The 14,227-nt window shown below is 42.6% G+C and overlaps 1 protein-coding gene across 2 annotated transcripts in view; it reads left to right on the top strand.

Moving 5' to 3' along the window:
- Positions 1-13,259, top strand: part of LOC144679010 (GMP reductase 1) — a 107,446-nt gene extending 94,187 nt beyond the window's left edge. The window contains exons 9-10 of one of the 2 annotated variants that reach the window (XM_078539216.1): positions 3,014-3,138; positions 12,294-12,366. In XM_078539216.1, coding sequence (XP_078395342.1) covers positions 3,014-3,092 — 79 coding nt within the window. In that variant the 3' untranslated portion in view covers positions 3,093-3,138; positions 12,294-12,366. Of the gene's footprint in view, positions 1-3,013; positions 3,139-12,293 lie in introns of both variants that reach the window. The other variant, XM_078539215.1, reaches the window with a different exon arrangement.
- The last annotated feature ends 968 nt before the right edge of the window (positions 13,260-14,227 follow it).

Below are 14,227 nucleotides of genomic sequence, written 5' to 3'. Positions count from 1 at the left end.
TTTTTGACTTCACCATTGGCCAGACTTCTCTCAGATGCAAGCTCAACTTGACTGAACTCAGTAGTTGGATCTCCCAAAATTTTATTATCAGTCTGCATCTTGGAAAATTCTGCGACTTTTGCTTCCAAAGCCTCGTTGGTTTCATTTAGCTAATTCTTCAGTTCTTCCGTCTCTTTTTTGTATTTCCTGCCTTCTGGAAAATTGAGCATTGTTGTGTCTTCTCTGCCAACTCATTCTTCAGTTTGTTCAGAGACGTGCGGGATTCTTTCTGTTTCTCTTCATGCTTTCCCAGAGGTACAAACTTTGACCTGAGGGAATCTTGTAATGTGTGAAGGTTTTTCAGCAGGTTTTGTTTTTCCCTTTGAAGGTTGCACATCTCGTTTCAAACTCTGTCATCCGGCAGGGTCTCTTCAAGTTCCTTCTGCTGTTCTTCCAGGTTTTGACATAAAGCAGCCTGTGTTCCTTCAGGTTGTTGAGTCCTTTTTCAAAACAGGAACACTTCTAGCTTCCTAGTGGAGTCTTACTACAAGTGTACAGGGCTTTGGTGAGAGCATACCTGGAATACAGTGTGCAGTTTTCTTCACCATATCTAAGGAAGGATATACTTGCTGTGGAGGCAGTACAGAGAAGTCTCACGAGATTGATTCCTGGCATGAAAGGGTTGTCCTGGGATGAGAAGCTGAATAAATTGGGCCTATACTCTCTAACATTTTGAAGAATGAGAGGTGATGTAATTGAAACATGCAAGATTCTGAAGGGGTTTGACAAGGTAGACACTGAGATATTGTTTCGCTTGGCTGGGGAATCCAGAACACAGGGGCACAGCCTCAGGATAAGGGGTCAATCATTTAGGGCTGAGATAAGGAGAAATTCCTTCACTCAAGAGTTGTGAATCTTTTTTTAAGTCATTGACGGATGTGCCCATCCCTAAGTTCCCTAGAGAAGGCGGTGGTGAGCTGCCTTCCTGAACCGCTACAGTCCATGTGGTGTAGGTACACCCACCGTGCTGTTAGGGAGGGAGTTCCAGGATTTTGACCCAGCGACAGTGAAGGAACGGCAATATATTTCAAGTCAGGATGGTGAGTGACTTGGAGGGGAACTTCCAGGTGGTGGTGTTCCCATCTATCTGCTACCCTTGATCTTCTAGATAGTAGCGGCCGTGGGTTTGGAAGGTGCTGCGTAAGGAGCCTTGGTGAGGTTCTGCAGTGCATCTTGTAGATGGTACACACTGCTGCCACTGTTCATCGGTGGTGGAGGGAGTTTGTGGATGGGGTGCGAATCAAGTGGGCTGCTTTGTCCTGGATGGTGTCAAGCTTCTTGAATCTCGTTGGATCTGCACTCATACAGGCAAGTGGAGAGTATTCCATCACACTCGTGACTTTTGCCTTGTAGATGGTGGACAGGCTTTGGGGAGTCAGGAGGTGAGTTACTCACCACAGAATTCCTAGCTTCTGACCTGCTGTTGTAGCCACAGTGCTTATATGGCTTAGTCCAGTTCAGTTTCTGTTCAGTGGTAACCCCCAAGGTGTTGATAGTGGGGGATTCAGTGATGGTAATGCCATTGAATGTCAAGGGGCGATCGTTAGATTCTCTCTTGTTGGAGATGGTCATTGCCTGGCACTTGTGTGGCGCGAATGTTACTTGCCGCTTGTCAGCCCAAGCCTGGATATTGTCCAGGTCTTGCTGCATTTGGACATGGACTGCTTCAGTATCTGAGGAGTCATGAATGGTGCTGAACATTGTGCAATCATCAGCGAACATCCCCACTTCTGACCTTATGTTGGATGGAAGGTCATTGATGAAGCAGCTGAAGATGGCTGGGCCAAGGACACTACCCTGAGGAACTCCAGCAGTGATGTCCTGGAATTGAGATGATTGACCTCCAACAACCACAACCATCTTCCTTTGTGCTAGGTATGATTTCAGCCAGCGGAGAATTTTCTCCCTAATTCCCATTGACTCCAGTTTTGCTAGGGCTCCTTGATGGCACGCTTGGTCAAATGCTGCCTTGATGTCAAGGGCAGTCACTTTCACCGGGAGTTCAGCTCTTTTGTCCATGTTTTAACCAAGGCTGTAACGAGGTCAGGAGCTGAGTGGCCCTGGGGGAACCCAAATTGGGCATCAGTGAGCAGGTTATTGCTAAGCAAGTGCCGCTTGATAGCACTGTTATGACCCCTTCCATTACTTTACTAATGATCAAGAGTAAACTGATGGGCGGTAATTGCCCGGGTTGGATTTGTCCTGCTTTTTGTGTACGTAGCTGGGCAATTTTCCACATTGTCGGGTAGATGCCAGTGCTGTAGCTGTACTGGAACAGCTTGGCTAGGGGCACGCCAAATTCTGGAGCACAAGTCTTCAGTACTATTGCCGGAATATTGTCAGGGCCTGTAGCCTTTGCAGTATCCAGTGCTTTTAGCTGTTTCTTGATATCACACGGAGTGAATCGAATTGGCTGAAGGCTGGCATCTGTGATGCTGGGGACCTCCGGAGGAGGCCGAGATGGATCATCCACTCGGCACTTCTGGCTAAAGATTGTTGCGAGTACTTCAGCCTTAGGTTTTGCACTGATGTGCTGGGTTCCTCCATCATTGAGGATGGGGATATTTGTGGAGCCTGCTGCTCCAGTGAGTTGTTTAATTGTCCACCACCATTCACGACTGGATGTGGCAGGACTGCAGAGCTTAGATCTGATCCGTTGGTTATGGGATTGCTTAGCTCTGTCTATCACTTGCTGCTTATGCTGTTTGGCACTCAAGTAGTCCTGTGTTATAGCTTCATCAGGTTGACACCTCATTTTTAGGTATGCCTGGTGCTGCTCCTGGCATGCCCACCTGCACTCGTCATTGAACCAGGGTTGACCCCCTGACTTGGGGGTAACGGTAGAGTGGGGGGTATGCCAGGCCATGAGGTTACAGATTGTGTTCGAGTACAATTCTGCTGCTGCTGATGGCCCACAGTGCCTCATGGATGCCCAATCTTGAGTTGTTAGCTGTTCGAAATCTACCCCATTTAGCATGGTGGTGGTACCACACAGCACAATGGAGGGTATCCTCAATGTGAAGATGGGACTTGTCTCCACAAAGTCCTTGTAGTGATCACTCCTACCGATACTGTCATGGACAGATGCATCTGCGATAGGTAGGTTGGTGCTGATGAGAGAAAGTATGTTTTTTCCTCTGGCTGGTTCCCTCACCGTCGACCGCAGACCCAGTCTAGCAGCTATGCCCTTTAGGACTCGGCCAGTTCGGTCTGTAGTAGTGCTACCAAGCCACTCTTCATGGTGGACATTGAAGTTCCCCCAACCAGAGTACATTCTGCACCCTTGCCACCTTCAGTGCTTCCTCCAAGTGGTGTTCAACATTGGGCAGCACTGATTCATCAGCTGAGGTGGGTGGCAGTACGTGGTAATCAGCAGGAGGTTTCCTTGCCCATGTTTGAGCTGATGCCATGAGACTTCATGGGGGCCAGTCAATTTTGAGGATTCCCAGGGCAACCCCCTCCCAACTGTATACTACTGTGCCACCACCACTGCTGGGTCTGTCCTGCCGGTGGGACAGGGCATACTCAGGGATGGTGATGGTGGTGTCTGAGACATGATCTGTGAGGTATGATTCCGTGAGTGTGACTATGTCAAGCTGTTGCTTGACTAGTCTGTGGGACAGCTCTCCCAATTTCGACACAAGCCCCAGATGTTAATAAGGAGGATTTTGCAAGGTCGATAGGGCTGGGTTTGCCGTTGTCATTCCTGGTGCCTAACACTGCCAAATTTTACATTTGGGATTATGCTAATTGCTTTGGGTGGAAACTGGAAGTGTAACTTCAAATAGGAAAGATGGCAAAATTCAAAGTGTATTTAGGGTTCAATTTCTCGATTGTACCCAACGAGACCCCTTTATGTTCCTCACTCCTGAAATGCTTCTGAACCGTTACCAACTTTCTTGCACCCCTTCTGCTGTTTTTCTGCAGTTTCTGCAGCCCCTCTGGACTATTCTTGAATTTTTGAGGGTATTGTCACGACTCACTGGGGATAGTGCGCTGTACTATCAAGCCCCACTGCTGCCCGAGCCAGGACAAATGTGAAAAGTTCGACCAAACCACCAGATTTCCCCAATTCTACCCAACTGTTTACTTTAGGTTAACAGAATACAAACACCAGGTTTGTAAACTTAATAAGTAAATAACTGTTTATTGGACAAATTGTCTTTAACTAGTGGCAAAAGAAAGAAATATGAACTGCTAACTTAAATCCCTATACACACACATACAAGACACACAAAAGACATGGATTTTAAGGGTGGATAAAACAGTTCAATAGCACCAATTCCAGAGTACAGGATTCGATGGGTTGATTTTGATCGATTTCTTCCAAATTCCTTTCAGTTCTTGTTGATGACACGAGGTGGTCTTCCACCACTTTCAGTATTTAGTTCATTGGTTGAGCATTTGCCTTTCAATGTCTCTAACAGTGATTTTCCCCTTTGTCTCTTGACAGGGGTTTCCAGAGAGAGAGAGCAGGTAATAGAGATATGAGGAGAAAAGCCAGCTAACTATTATTGTGGAATTACTGAAATCTTCCACACCCAGGAGAAAGAGGTTTTAGATCTTATTCCTTTCAGACTAGGAGCTATTCAGCTGCACTGTCCTCACACAAAACCTGGTCACCTGGTCAGGAGCCAATTAAAGCGTTGTTGCCAGGCAGCTCCCTTGGTCCAGGACTTCTTTCTGGCACCATCCTGTCTTTCCTGGCACACTCTGTTCCAGGACTGCAACATTGTATATGTCTCTCATCCTGTTCCAGTGGACATGTCTTTCATACTGCAGTCATTGTAATTTTAATTCACAGTCCAAAAGAAGATAAAAAGATGGGTTCTTTACAATAGTCCAACATAAATAAAAATATATGTTCCTTACAGTACCACCCAACAGCCTGCCAGGTCATTCCCCAATAAAAGGTCAACCCCTTGCATGGGTAAGCTTGAGATTACACCCACTCTTACTAGCCCCGTAACAAATTTACTTTTCAAGTGAGTTTTTACTAATGATACCTGAGTACATTCTCCAGTGAGTCCTTTGACTAGCACACTGGAATTTGTTCTGCTTCTCCATGGGAAATCTTCAATTTTCCTTGCTAACAGTGTCTGTAAGCATCCAGCATCTCAGAGAATTCCAATCCCCTTTTCTGATTCATTGGAAACTCTATGGACCATCTTCCCTTTGAATACAAAATCCTGATCGGTCTCTGCACCCTCTGTTGTATTTGCACTGAGACTTACAACTTTCCTGACTCTGGACATGTGCTGTGCTGTAATGTTCCCTGCAATTCCCTGGACATGCCAGCAATTCTCCTTGACATATCCCAGCGTGCTACAATGAGAGGAGACCGGCCGTGGCCCTGCTGATTTGTTTTCCAGACCTTTTTAGATGTGGGAGATTGGTTTGCCCAGCCTCCTCTACTCTACCTTTCCTAGGGATCTGCTTCTGTCCCTCTATCCCCCTTTTATATCACTGATCCAGGCTTGCTGTGGTTCAGTAGTTTGTGAATCAGTTCATAGTTCAGTCATAACTGCAGCTGCCCTTGCTGAAGTAGCCTTCTGTTCCTCAAGGTACATTTTTATATTATAGGGGAGGCAAGTTTTAAACTCCTCTAAAAGTACTGGTTCCCTTATCCCTTTGTAGGCATCCTCTATTTTTAAAGCACAGACTCACCAGTCGAATGCGATCTGTTTAATTCTTTCAAATTCCAAATAAGTCTGTTTTGGTTTCTCACAGGAATTCCAGATTTGCTGTTGCAAGGCCTCTGGGACCAACTCATGAGCACTGAGAATTGCAGCTTTGGTCTGTTTATAATTAACCGTGACTTCAGGGGACGGCCTGGGATAGATTTCCTGGGTCTTTCCTGATATCTATACCATGACCCTGTATCATGAGTGCCCCCAATTCTCATGGCCAATGTAGCTGATCGGATACCTTCTCAAAAGTACCAAAAAGGGATTCTACTTTCTCTTCAAATTTGGGGATAAATTTAGAGAATTTTAGGGCCTCAGTACCTGTTTCTGGGTTACAGGGGTTTGGACTGTTATAAGGCAGAGTGAGATTTTCCCGAGCAGCCTCAAGCTATCTTAAGTCTCTCGCTTTCTGTGCCTGCAACTCCCAATGTTTGGAGCTGGAAAACCCTTTCTTTCTCTCCAGCTTCCCTCTATTTTTTTATTTTTCTCTTTCCTGAAATTCTAGCTCTATTTTCCGCTTTTCTAGCTGTACTTCGGTTAAAGTAACTTGGTCTGGTTCCAATCAGCTTCTTCTACGTGTTCCGACTCTGGGGACTGAGTCCCAAAGGCTCAGCCGGCATCTTGAGAAACTCATATCTTTATTTTATTGGGTATTTTTAAGTCCTATCTGTTTAACTATGGCTTTTAACTGTTTTATGTTTAAGGATACTCATGCTTAGACTCCTGTTCTACAAACATCTATGCATCAAAACTAACCATCTTATCTTTAATTGTTAGTTTCAGAAAGCTCGCTGCTGCAGGTTCTTGTTTGATTTCAGCAATTTGGCTCTACGTTATTTTCCCCATTCTACTTCCAATTTCTTTAAAGTTCAAATTTGGCTGTTTTGCAAATGGATTAAATTCCAGATCCGAGCCTGCAATTGTCTTGGATGCTTTAAAAGGTATTTCGCCAAAGTCATACGAATATACATACAAATTAGGGGAAGTAGGCCATTCGGCTTCATCAGCCTGCTCTGCCATTTGATAAGATCATGGCTGATCTGATTATGGCCTCAACTCCACATTCTGCCTACCCCCAATACCTTTTAACTCCCCTTTTAGTCAAGAACCTATCAACCTCTGCCTTAAAAACATTCAATGATCCTGCCTCCACTGCTTTCTGGGGAACAGGGTTCCACAGACTCATGACCCTCAGAGAAAAAGTTTCTCCTCATCTTCATCTTAAATGAGACACCCCTTATTTTTAAACTGTGTTCCCTAGTTCGAGTCTCTCCCACAAAGGGAAACACCCTTTCAGCCTGTCACCCTGTCAAATCCCCTAAGGATCTTATATGCTTCAATGAGCTCACCTCTCATTCTTCTAAACTCCAATGGATACAAGTCCAACCAGTCCAAACTTTCCTCATAACGCACCCCACTTCCCCCCCAACCCAATCCCAGGAATGAGCCATGTGAACCTTCTCTGGACTGCTTCTCATGCAATGATGTCCTTTCTTAAATAAGGAGACCAAAACTGTATATAGTACTCTAGATATGGTTGCACCAATGCTCTATACAACTGTAGCAAACATCCCTACTTATATATTCCATTCCCCTTGCAATAAATTACAACAGTCCATTTGCCTTCCTAATCACTTGCTGTACCCGTAAATTAACTTCTTGTGATTCATATACCAGGACACCAAGATCCCTCTGTACCTCAAGAGTTCTGCAGTCTCTCTCTATTTAAATAATATACTGCTTTTCTATTCTTCCTGCCAAAGTGGACAAGTTCACTTTTTCTCATATTATACTCCATCTGCCAAATGTTTGCCCAATCACCTAATCTACCTATAAGCCTTTACAGACTCCTTTATGTTTTCTTCACAAGTTACTTTCCTACCTATGTTTGTGTCATCAGTCCTGTCAATCAAGTCATTGACGTAAATTGTAAACAGTTGAGGCCCCAGCACTGATCCTTGTGGCACTCCACTTGTTACATTCTGCCAATCCAAAAATGACCCATTTGGGCCATTCTGTTTCCTTTTAGCTAACCAATCCTCTATGTTAATACGTTACCCCCTACAATGAGCTCTGATTTTGTATGGTAATCTTTGATGTGGCACCTTGTCACATGCCTTCTGAAAATCTAAGTACACCACATTCACAGGTTCCCCCTTTATCCACATTGTTTATTACTTCCTCAAAGAACTCCAATAAATTAGTCAAACATGATTTCCCTTTCACAAAACCTGACTCTGCCTGATTACATTGAGATTTTCTAAGTGCCCTGCTATAACCTCCTGAGTAATAGATTCCAGTATTTTCCCTATAACAGATGTTAAGCTAACTCGCCTGTAGTTTCCTCCTTTGTCACCCTCCGTTCTTGAATAGAGGAGTTATGTTCACTGATTCCCAGTGCAATGGGACTTTTCTGGAATCTAGGGAATTTTGGAAAATTGCCACCAATGCAACGACTATCTCAGCAGCCACTCCTTGAAAGACCCTAAGATGAAGTCCATCAGGACCTGGGGACTTGTCAGCTTTTAGTTCTAATAATTTTCTCAGTACCCTTTCCTTGGTGATTAGAATTATTTTAAGTTCCTCCCTCCCTTTCATCTCTCGACTCACAGTTGTTTCTGGGATGTTATTTGTATCATCTACTGTGAAGACTGATGAAAAATATCTGTTTAATTCATCTGCCATTTCCTTATTTTCCCCATTCTCTCCCCAGAGAACCACGCTCACTTTACTTACTCTTTTCCTTTTTAAATACTTGTAGAAACTCCTAGTATCTGTTTTTATATTTCTAGCTAACTTTCTCTTGTACTCTAACTTCTCCCTCTTTTTTTTATTCTTTGTTTTATATTCTGTCCAATATGACCTGCTGCTAATCTTCATGGAATTGTACATTTTTTCATTCAATTTGATACTATCTTTAACTTTTAGTTAGCCACGGATGGTGTATCCTACCCGAAGAGATTTTCTTTCTCATTGGAATGTACCTTTGCTGAGTGTTATTAAATATCTCCTTAAATGTTTGCCAATGTATCTCTACTGACCTATCCCTTAACCTAATTTCCCAGTTCACTTTAACTAGCTCTTATTTAAGTTTAAAACATTGGTTTTAGACCCACTGTTGTCTCCCTCAAACTAAATGTGAAATTCAATCATGTTAGGGCCACTGGCGCCTTTACAATGAGGTGATTAATTGATCCTGTTTCATTGCACATTACCAGATCTAGAATAGCCTGCTTTCCAGTTGGCTGTAGAACATGCTGCTCTATAAAACTGTCCTGAAAACACTATGAACTCATCTTCCATGCTACCTTTGCCAATCTGATTTTCCCAATGTATATGCCGATAAAAATCACCCATGAATATTGCCGTACCTTTCTCACAAGCACCTGTTATTTCTTTCTGTATATCTTGTCCTACTATGTGGTTACTGTTAAGGGGCTTATAAACTACTCCCACAAGTGACTTCCTACCTTTACTGTTTATCTTTACTCAAAGTGATTCTACATCTTGATATTTAGAACTAAGGTCATCTCTCTCATTGTCCATGAACAATGTATTTGTATGTGTGTTGTGTATTTTCTTACCCAGGGAGTGAGAAATTCAATTTAAAATAGCCCAGCAGTGAAGCCTTTTTACTTTTAAAAAAAAGAGGAAAGGTTAGATGATTTTACACTATTGCTTTGGGATTACTTAAGAAAAGATAAAGATACTAACACATACACAATGTTCAGTCACAAATGAAGATAAAACAATACTTATAAACATATATCAAGATTAGTTCATACTCAGTGATATGTTTTGAAGTCGAGGTGTTAGATTGTCTGAAGTGAAGGTTTTGAGGTAGAATCGTCTCTGGAGCTGCAGTGGCTTCCACTGTCGAATTGCTGGAGGTTGCTTTAACAGGTGAGCCTCTTAACGGGGAAGGAGAGATATTAGCTCAAGTTTCCACTCCTGAATGCTATCCAGTGACCCATGCTGGAAAAGTTTGTATGTGCGTGTGGTTTACTGGGAGGAAAGAATGTTCCTTTCTTCTGCTTCTGCAGGCATGCCACTTTCAAACTGCCTAGTTACTTACAGCAGAAACTGTGGCAGTTTCTAGACACCTTCTTCTGTCTCTCCCCGGGTTGAACCTTCTGCAAGTTGGTTCTCTGTGGATATGCCACTGCCTGCCCTTTTTAATGCTTTTTACAGGTAAGCTAAGATGGCCACTGTTATCATGTGACCTGTACAAAATGCCTCGTCATCTCCCCAATTAAGACATGAACACTTCAAACAACTTCTCCCATCTGCGGTTCTTAGCTTTTGTCCTGGTCAAGGCACAATTTACATTCTTACAGTGAGGCGTCAATAAAACTGTGTTATTTACTGCATGAGACCATAGTGAACTATAATTTAATTTAAGGTCTTTTGTTCTCTCAGAAGAGACCCTGTTTGAAATCCACAATTGTGTCCAGTAGCTTGGAACCATTTTTGAAACAGTCTTTAAACTCAGTCCAAGGTTTTTTTAAAAATGTAATCTTTTAAAAAGTTTTCTAAAAATTTGTAATATCATGACTGCACACTAACAACACTAACGCTGTGAACTGATAGAGCTACCTGTAAACAATACCCGTAAACAATAGGACATTCGGTTTCCTTCACCCCTTCTGATTATGCTGATATTTTGCTGGTGTGGTTTCACAGCCAAAAGTACCCATCCCAGCTGGATATTTTTAATGCATCTCTTCAGGTTGTTGAACTATAAAGGGATCAGAGCAGTCTAGTCCTGTCCTTATCTAATAACCACACACACATACAAACTTTTCCAGCATGGGTCACTGGATAACATTCAGGAGCGGAAACTCGAGCTAATATCTCTCCTTCCCCATTGAGAGGCTCTGAAGCCAACTGTAGCAACCCAAATGCAACTCTAGTTGAGATGAGCTGACTCATTCATGGTTGGAAATCATATCCAGGACCTTCTGGTCTTTATAGGAGTGCTTTATCTACTGGGCCCCTTACATAATAATGAACATGATGAACTTGGATACAGTTGTGTGATGAGTATCCATATCATCTGGAAGCTTGAAAGAAAACTGGAAAATTTTGGAAATGCTCAGTAGATTAGGCAGTATCTGGTGAGGAAGAAACTGAGTTACTGGGCAGAATTTAATCCAGCCCATCGTGGTGGGCAATATATCGGCTGGGCCCACTAAATTGCATGGGAGGCTGCTTGTCAGTCTGCCACTGGTGGGAAAACCTCCCTCAATTAAATTGGAGACCAAAAAGGGCCAGTGCATACAGCTCGCCTGCTCATGGTGGGGTGTCAATTAGGCTCATTGATGAGCCACATGACACCAGTTATCCCGGAGCCCAATGGAATTTAGTGGTGGCAAACAGATTAAGTGGGAGGTGCATCACTCTCCTGTGCCTTCCGGGGGGCCACCCAGCAAACCCTGTTCACAGGCACTCAGTGCCTGATCGAGGGACCTGGCATGGGGGTGGGGGCGGGGGGTGCTGCTGAACCCCCTCCCACACCTGCGACCCTTCCCCATGATCCCCATCCCACTCACCTATGCCCAGGGGTCCAGCGACGATCCGTGTTGTGGTCCTTGGAGCATTACCAGCCGCAGCCACCGTTTCCAATGGCACTGATGGCAATGGAGAACCGCTGGCCGATGATTGTCCAGCAGTTGTTGGGGGTAGGATTTCCACCCTTGGGCTCCTAAATCCTGTGGAAGGCCTGACACTGGCCAGGCGCTTATTTGGTTATCGCCATCACCCACATTAAATCCAATATTTCAGGTCAATGAACCTTCATCGGAACTGGAAAAAGTTAGAGATGTAACAAGTTTTAAGCAAGTACGGGTGCAGGGAAAGGAGCATTGGGAAGAAAAGTCTGTGGCTGCAGAGATTAAATGACTAAAGGGATGGTGGTGTAAGGCAAAATGCGATGGTAATAGGATAAGTAAAGAAACAAAAGATGGGTCTAGAGAAAATAGCTGAATCGTCAACAGCTGCCATCCAAAAAAAGGGGCAGAGATTATCTGAAATTGTTGACTATGGAAGGATGTAAAATGCATAATTAAAAGATGTTGCTATTCCTTGAGTTTACATTGAGCTTTACTGAAACAATGTAGGCCAAGGATTGAGAGATCAGAGCGGGAGCCGAGCAAAGAATTAAAATGACAGACAACCAGAAGCTTGGGGGGTCAAGATAGTGAACAATTGGAGGTATTCCGAAGAGGTCACCATTCTGCGTTTGGTCTCCCCAATGCAGCAATCACATTGAAAACAATGAATACAGTATACTAAATTAAAAGAAGCTCTCCTCGAAATTGCTCGATTGCATCTGCAGTGAGGGAAGAGCTTCGCTTCCTTAGACTGATCTCAGATCTTTCTCTTCCGTTCTGTTGCCTTCCCCAGAAGTTAGCATTATTAGCAGATGAAGAGGGCAGTGCAGGCAGTTATACTGCCCAGTAGATGTGGCAAGGATTTACAGGTTGGATCATCTTTTCTCTCCCTTCCCTTCACATGTAGGCTCTTACCTAACAGTGTGGATTACTTCTTAATTCCTTTTCCATTCAGGGCTTCGGAAGGCAGAACAGTGGAGGTTCCATACAGAGGAGATGTGGAGAATACAATACTTGACATTTTAGGGGGATTACGCTCAACCTGCACCTACGTGGGAGCTGCGAAACTGAAGGAACTGAGCAGGAGAACAACATTTATTCGAGTAACGCAGCAGTTTAACCAAATGTTTTCTTAGCTTGGGCTCTCATGACAAAAGAAACTGAAGAGTTCCATTTCTGCAGTGATGTCTCATGCAAAAGCTTGAGTGTAGTTCAATATAATTTTCACTTTTGCATCATGCAATATTATTTTGCTGTTTCCCTGGTTTGAAGCTTTAAAAAAAATTGGACCCATTGCTTCTAGAATCTTAACTTTCAGCAAGGTTTGCAATGTTTCCTTTGTCTATACAGTCAAAAATATTCCATAGCTGTGAAGCACTTCACTGAATACAACACCTCAAGATGAAAAATCAGTAATTGCTTCAACCAAATTATTTTCAAGTATTAAAAATATGGGGCATTACTGCCTAATATAAAAACCTTTCAATCGCTGTTCAGGAGTATACAATTGTGAACATTGTGAAACCATAATGTAATTTATTTAAAGAAGTATTTTTGATTATACAATACTGCTTAAGCTATGTATATTGTCTGAGGACATGGAATGAAAAATTAAATACTTAAAACAAATGATTCATTTTAATAGTGTGCAGCTCCTTCATGTAATAGTGATATTACAGGAGTGGAATTGACCATAAAGATAAAAGATAGAGACAATATCACATCAGTTGGAGCTCTCCAAGAACAGTGTGCCAATTTAAAATTTTTTTGAACTGATACTATTTTTATGCTTCAAGATACATCACATTGCTTAATTTTTGTTTTGAAATACTTCCTTAGGCAGTGAATTATGAAAGTAGAAACAAATTATGTAGTTCACTTCAATTCCTATTATTAACCCTTTGGTGGTATAATGATGTCAGTGACGTCTTGAGTCAACCATTCTTTTGCTGAAATTGGGCAAGTAAAGCTGATCAACTATACATGCAGGGAACCAAAATCTGGTTAGCCGCATGATATCTATTTGGAATCTGCTAAATTTAGAACTTTTTATCTTTAATCTGGATTAAGCAGCTAAGATTTGAAATGTCCAGCATATAGTGACTATTCGATATACGGTTCGATTATATGTAGCGTTGCAAGCAAATCACCTCACATAACAGTGAAGAGTCATTAAAAAAATTCCATGGCACTGATCATATCGTACAACTTGTAGAAATAGTTGACAATGTTTCTTAAACTTTATACATAATTGAAATTTTTTTTAAAATAGCTTTGAGTTCCAACAGAGCTAATAAGCCAGAGTATGTCACACAGCCAGCAGTAGAATCCAGGTATTGGCCTCCAAGGCCAAAGGAATATAGAAATGTTCAGGAGAGAAAAGATGACTGCCTTCCATCTTGTTAGCTTCAGTGTCGGGGTAATATATCTCATGATATTTCTTATACAGCTCCATTAAATTTTGAACCAGGTACGTATCTAACTAACTGTCATGAAATTTTCAGTAGTCAGCCCTCAGTTTTCCTTGACAGTCATTCTCTACATTCGCAACCCTCTGCTTAAAGCAGATAAACCTAAATCTTTTTTTCATCCAACCTCATCTAAGTTTGAGACCATGCTCTCCTATTATAGAATCTGTAACTTTTAAACATGCTGACGTTTAGTTGTCTAAAAGCTAATAGTGCCTCGAGTGCTTAAGTGCAATCAATCCTGAACCTACGCTTTTCCTGTGTCAACACTCTCGGCTTGTGCAACCTCTTATAATTTAGGTGCCCAATCACAGTTGTCTAATTAATTTGTACCAAGTTGTCATAAATGATCCAGATCCGGTAGTTTTATGGGGTAGTTTAAACAATCCATGTACATTAATTAGCATATACACTACAGCAA

Source organism: Cetorhinus maximus, chromosome 3, assembly GCF_964194155.1.
Source record: "Cetorhinus maximus chromosome 3, sCetMax3.hap1.1, whole genome shotgun sequence".
Taxonomy (NCBI): domain Eukaryota; kingdom Metazoa; phylum Chordata; class Chondrichthyes; order Lamniformes; family Cetorhinidae; genus Cetorhinus; species Cetorhinus maximus.
The sequence above is the reverse complement of the archived record's forward strand: the minus strand, read 5'-3'. Positions and strand labels throughout refer to the sequence as shown.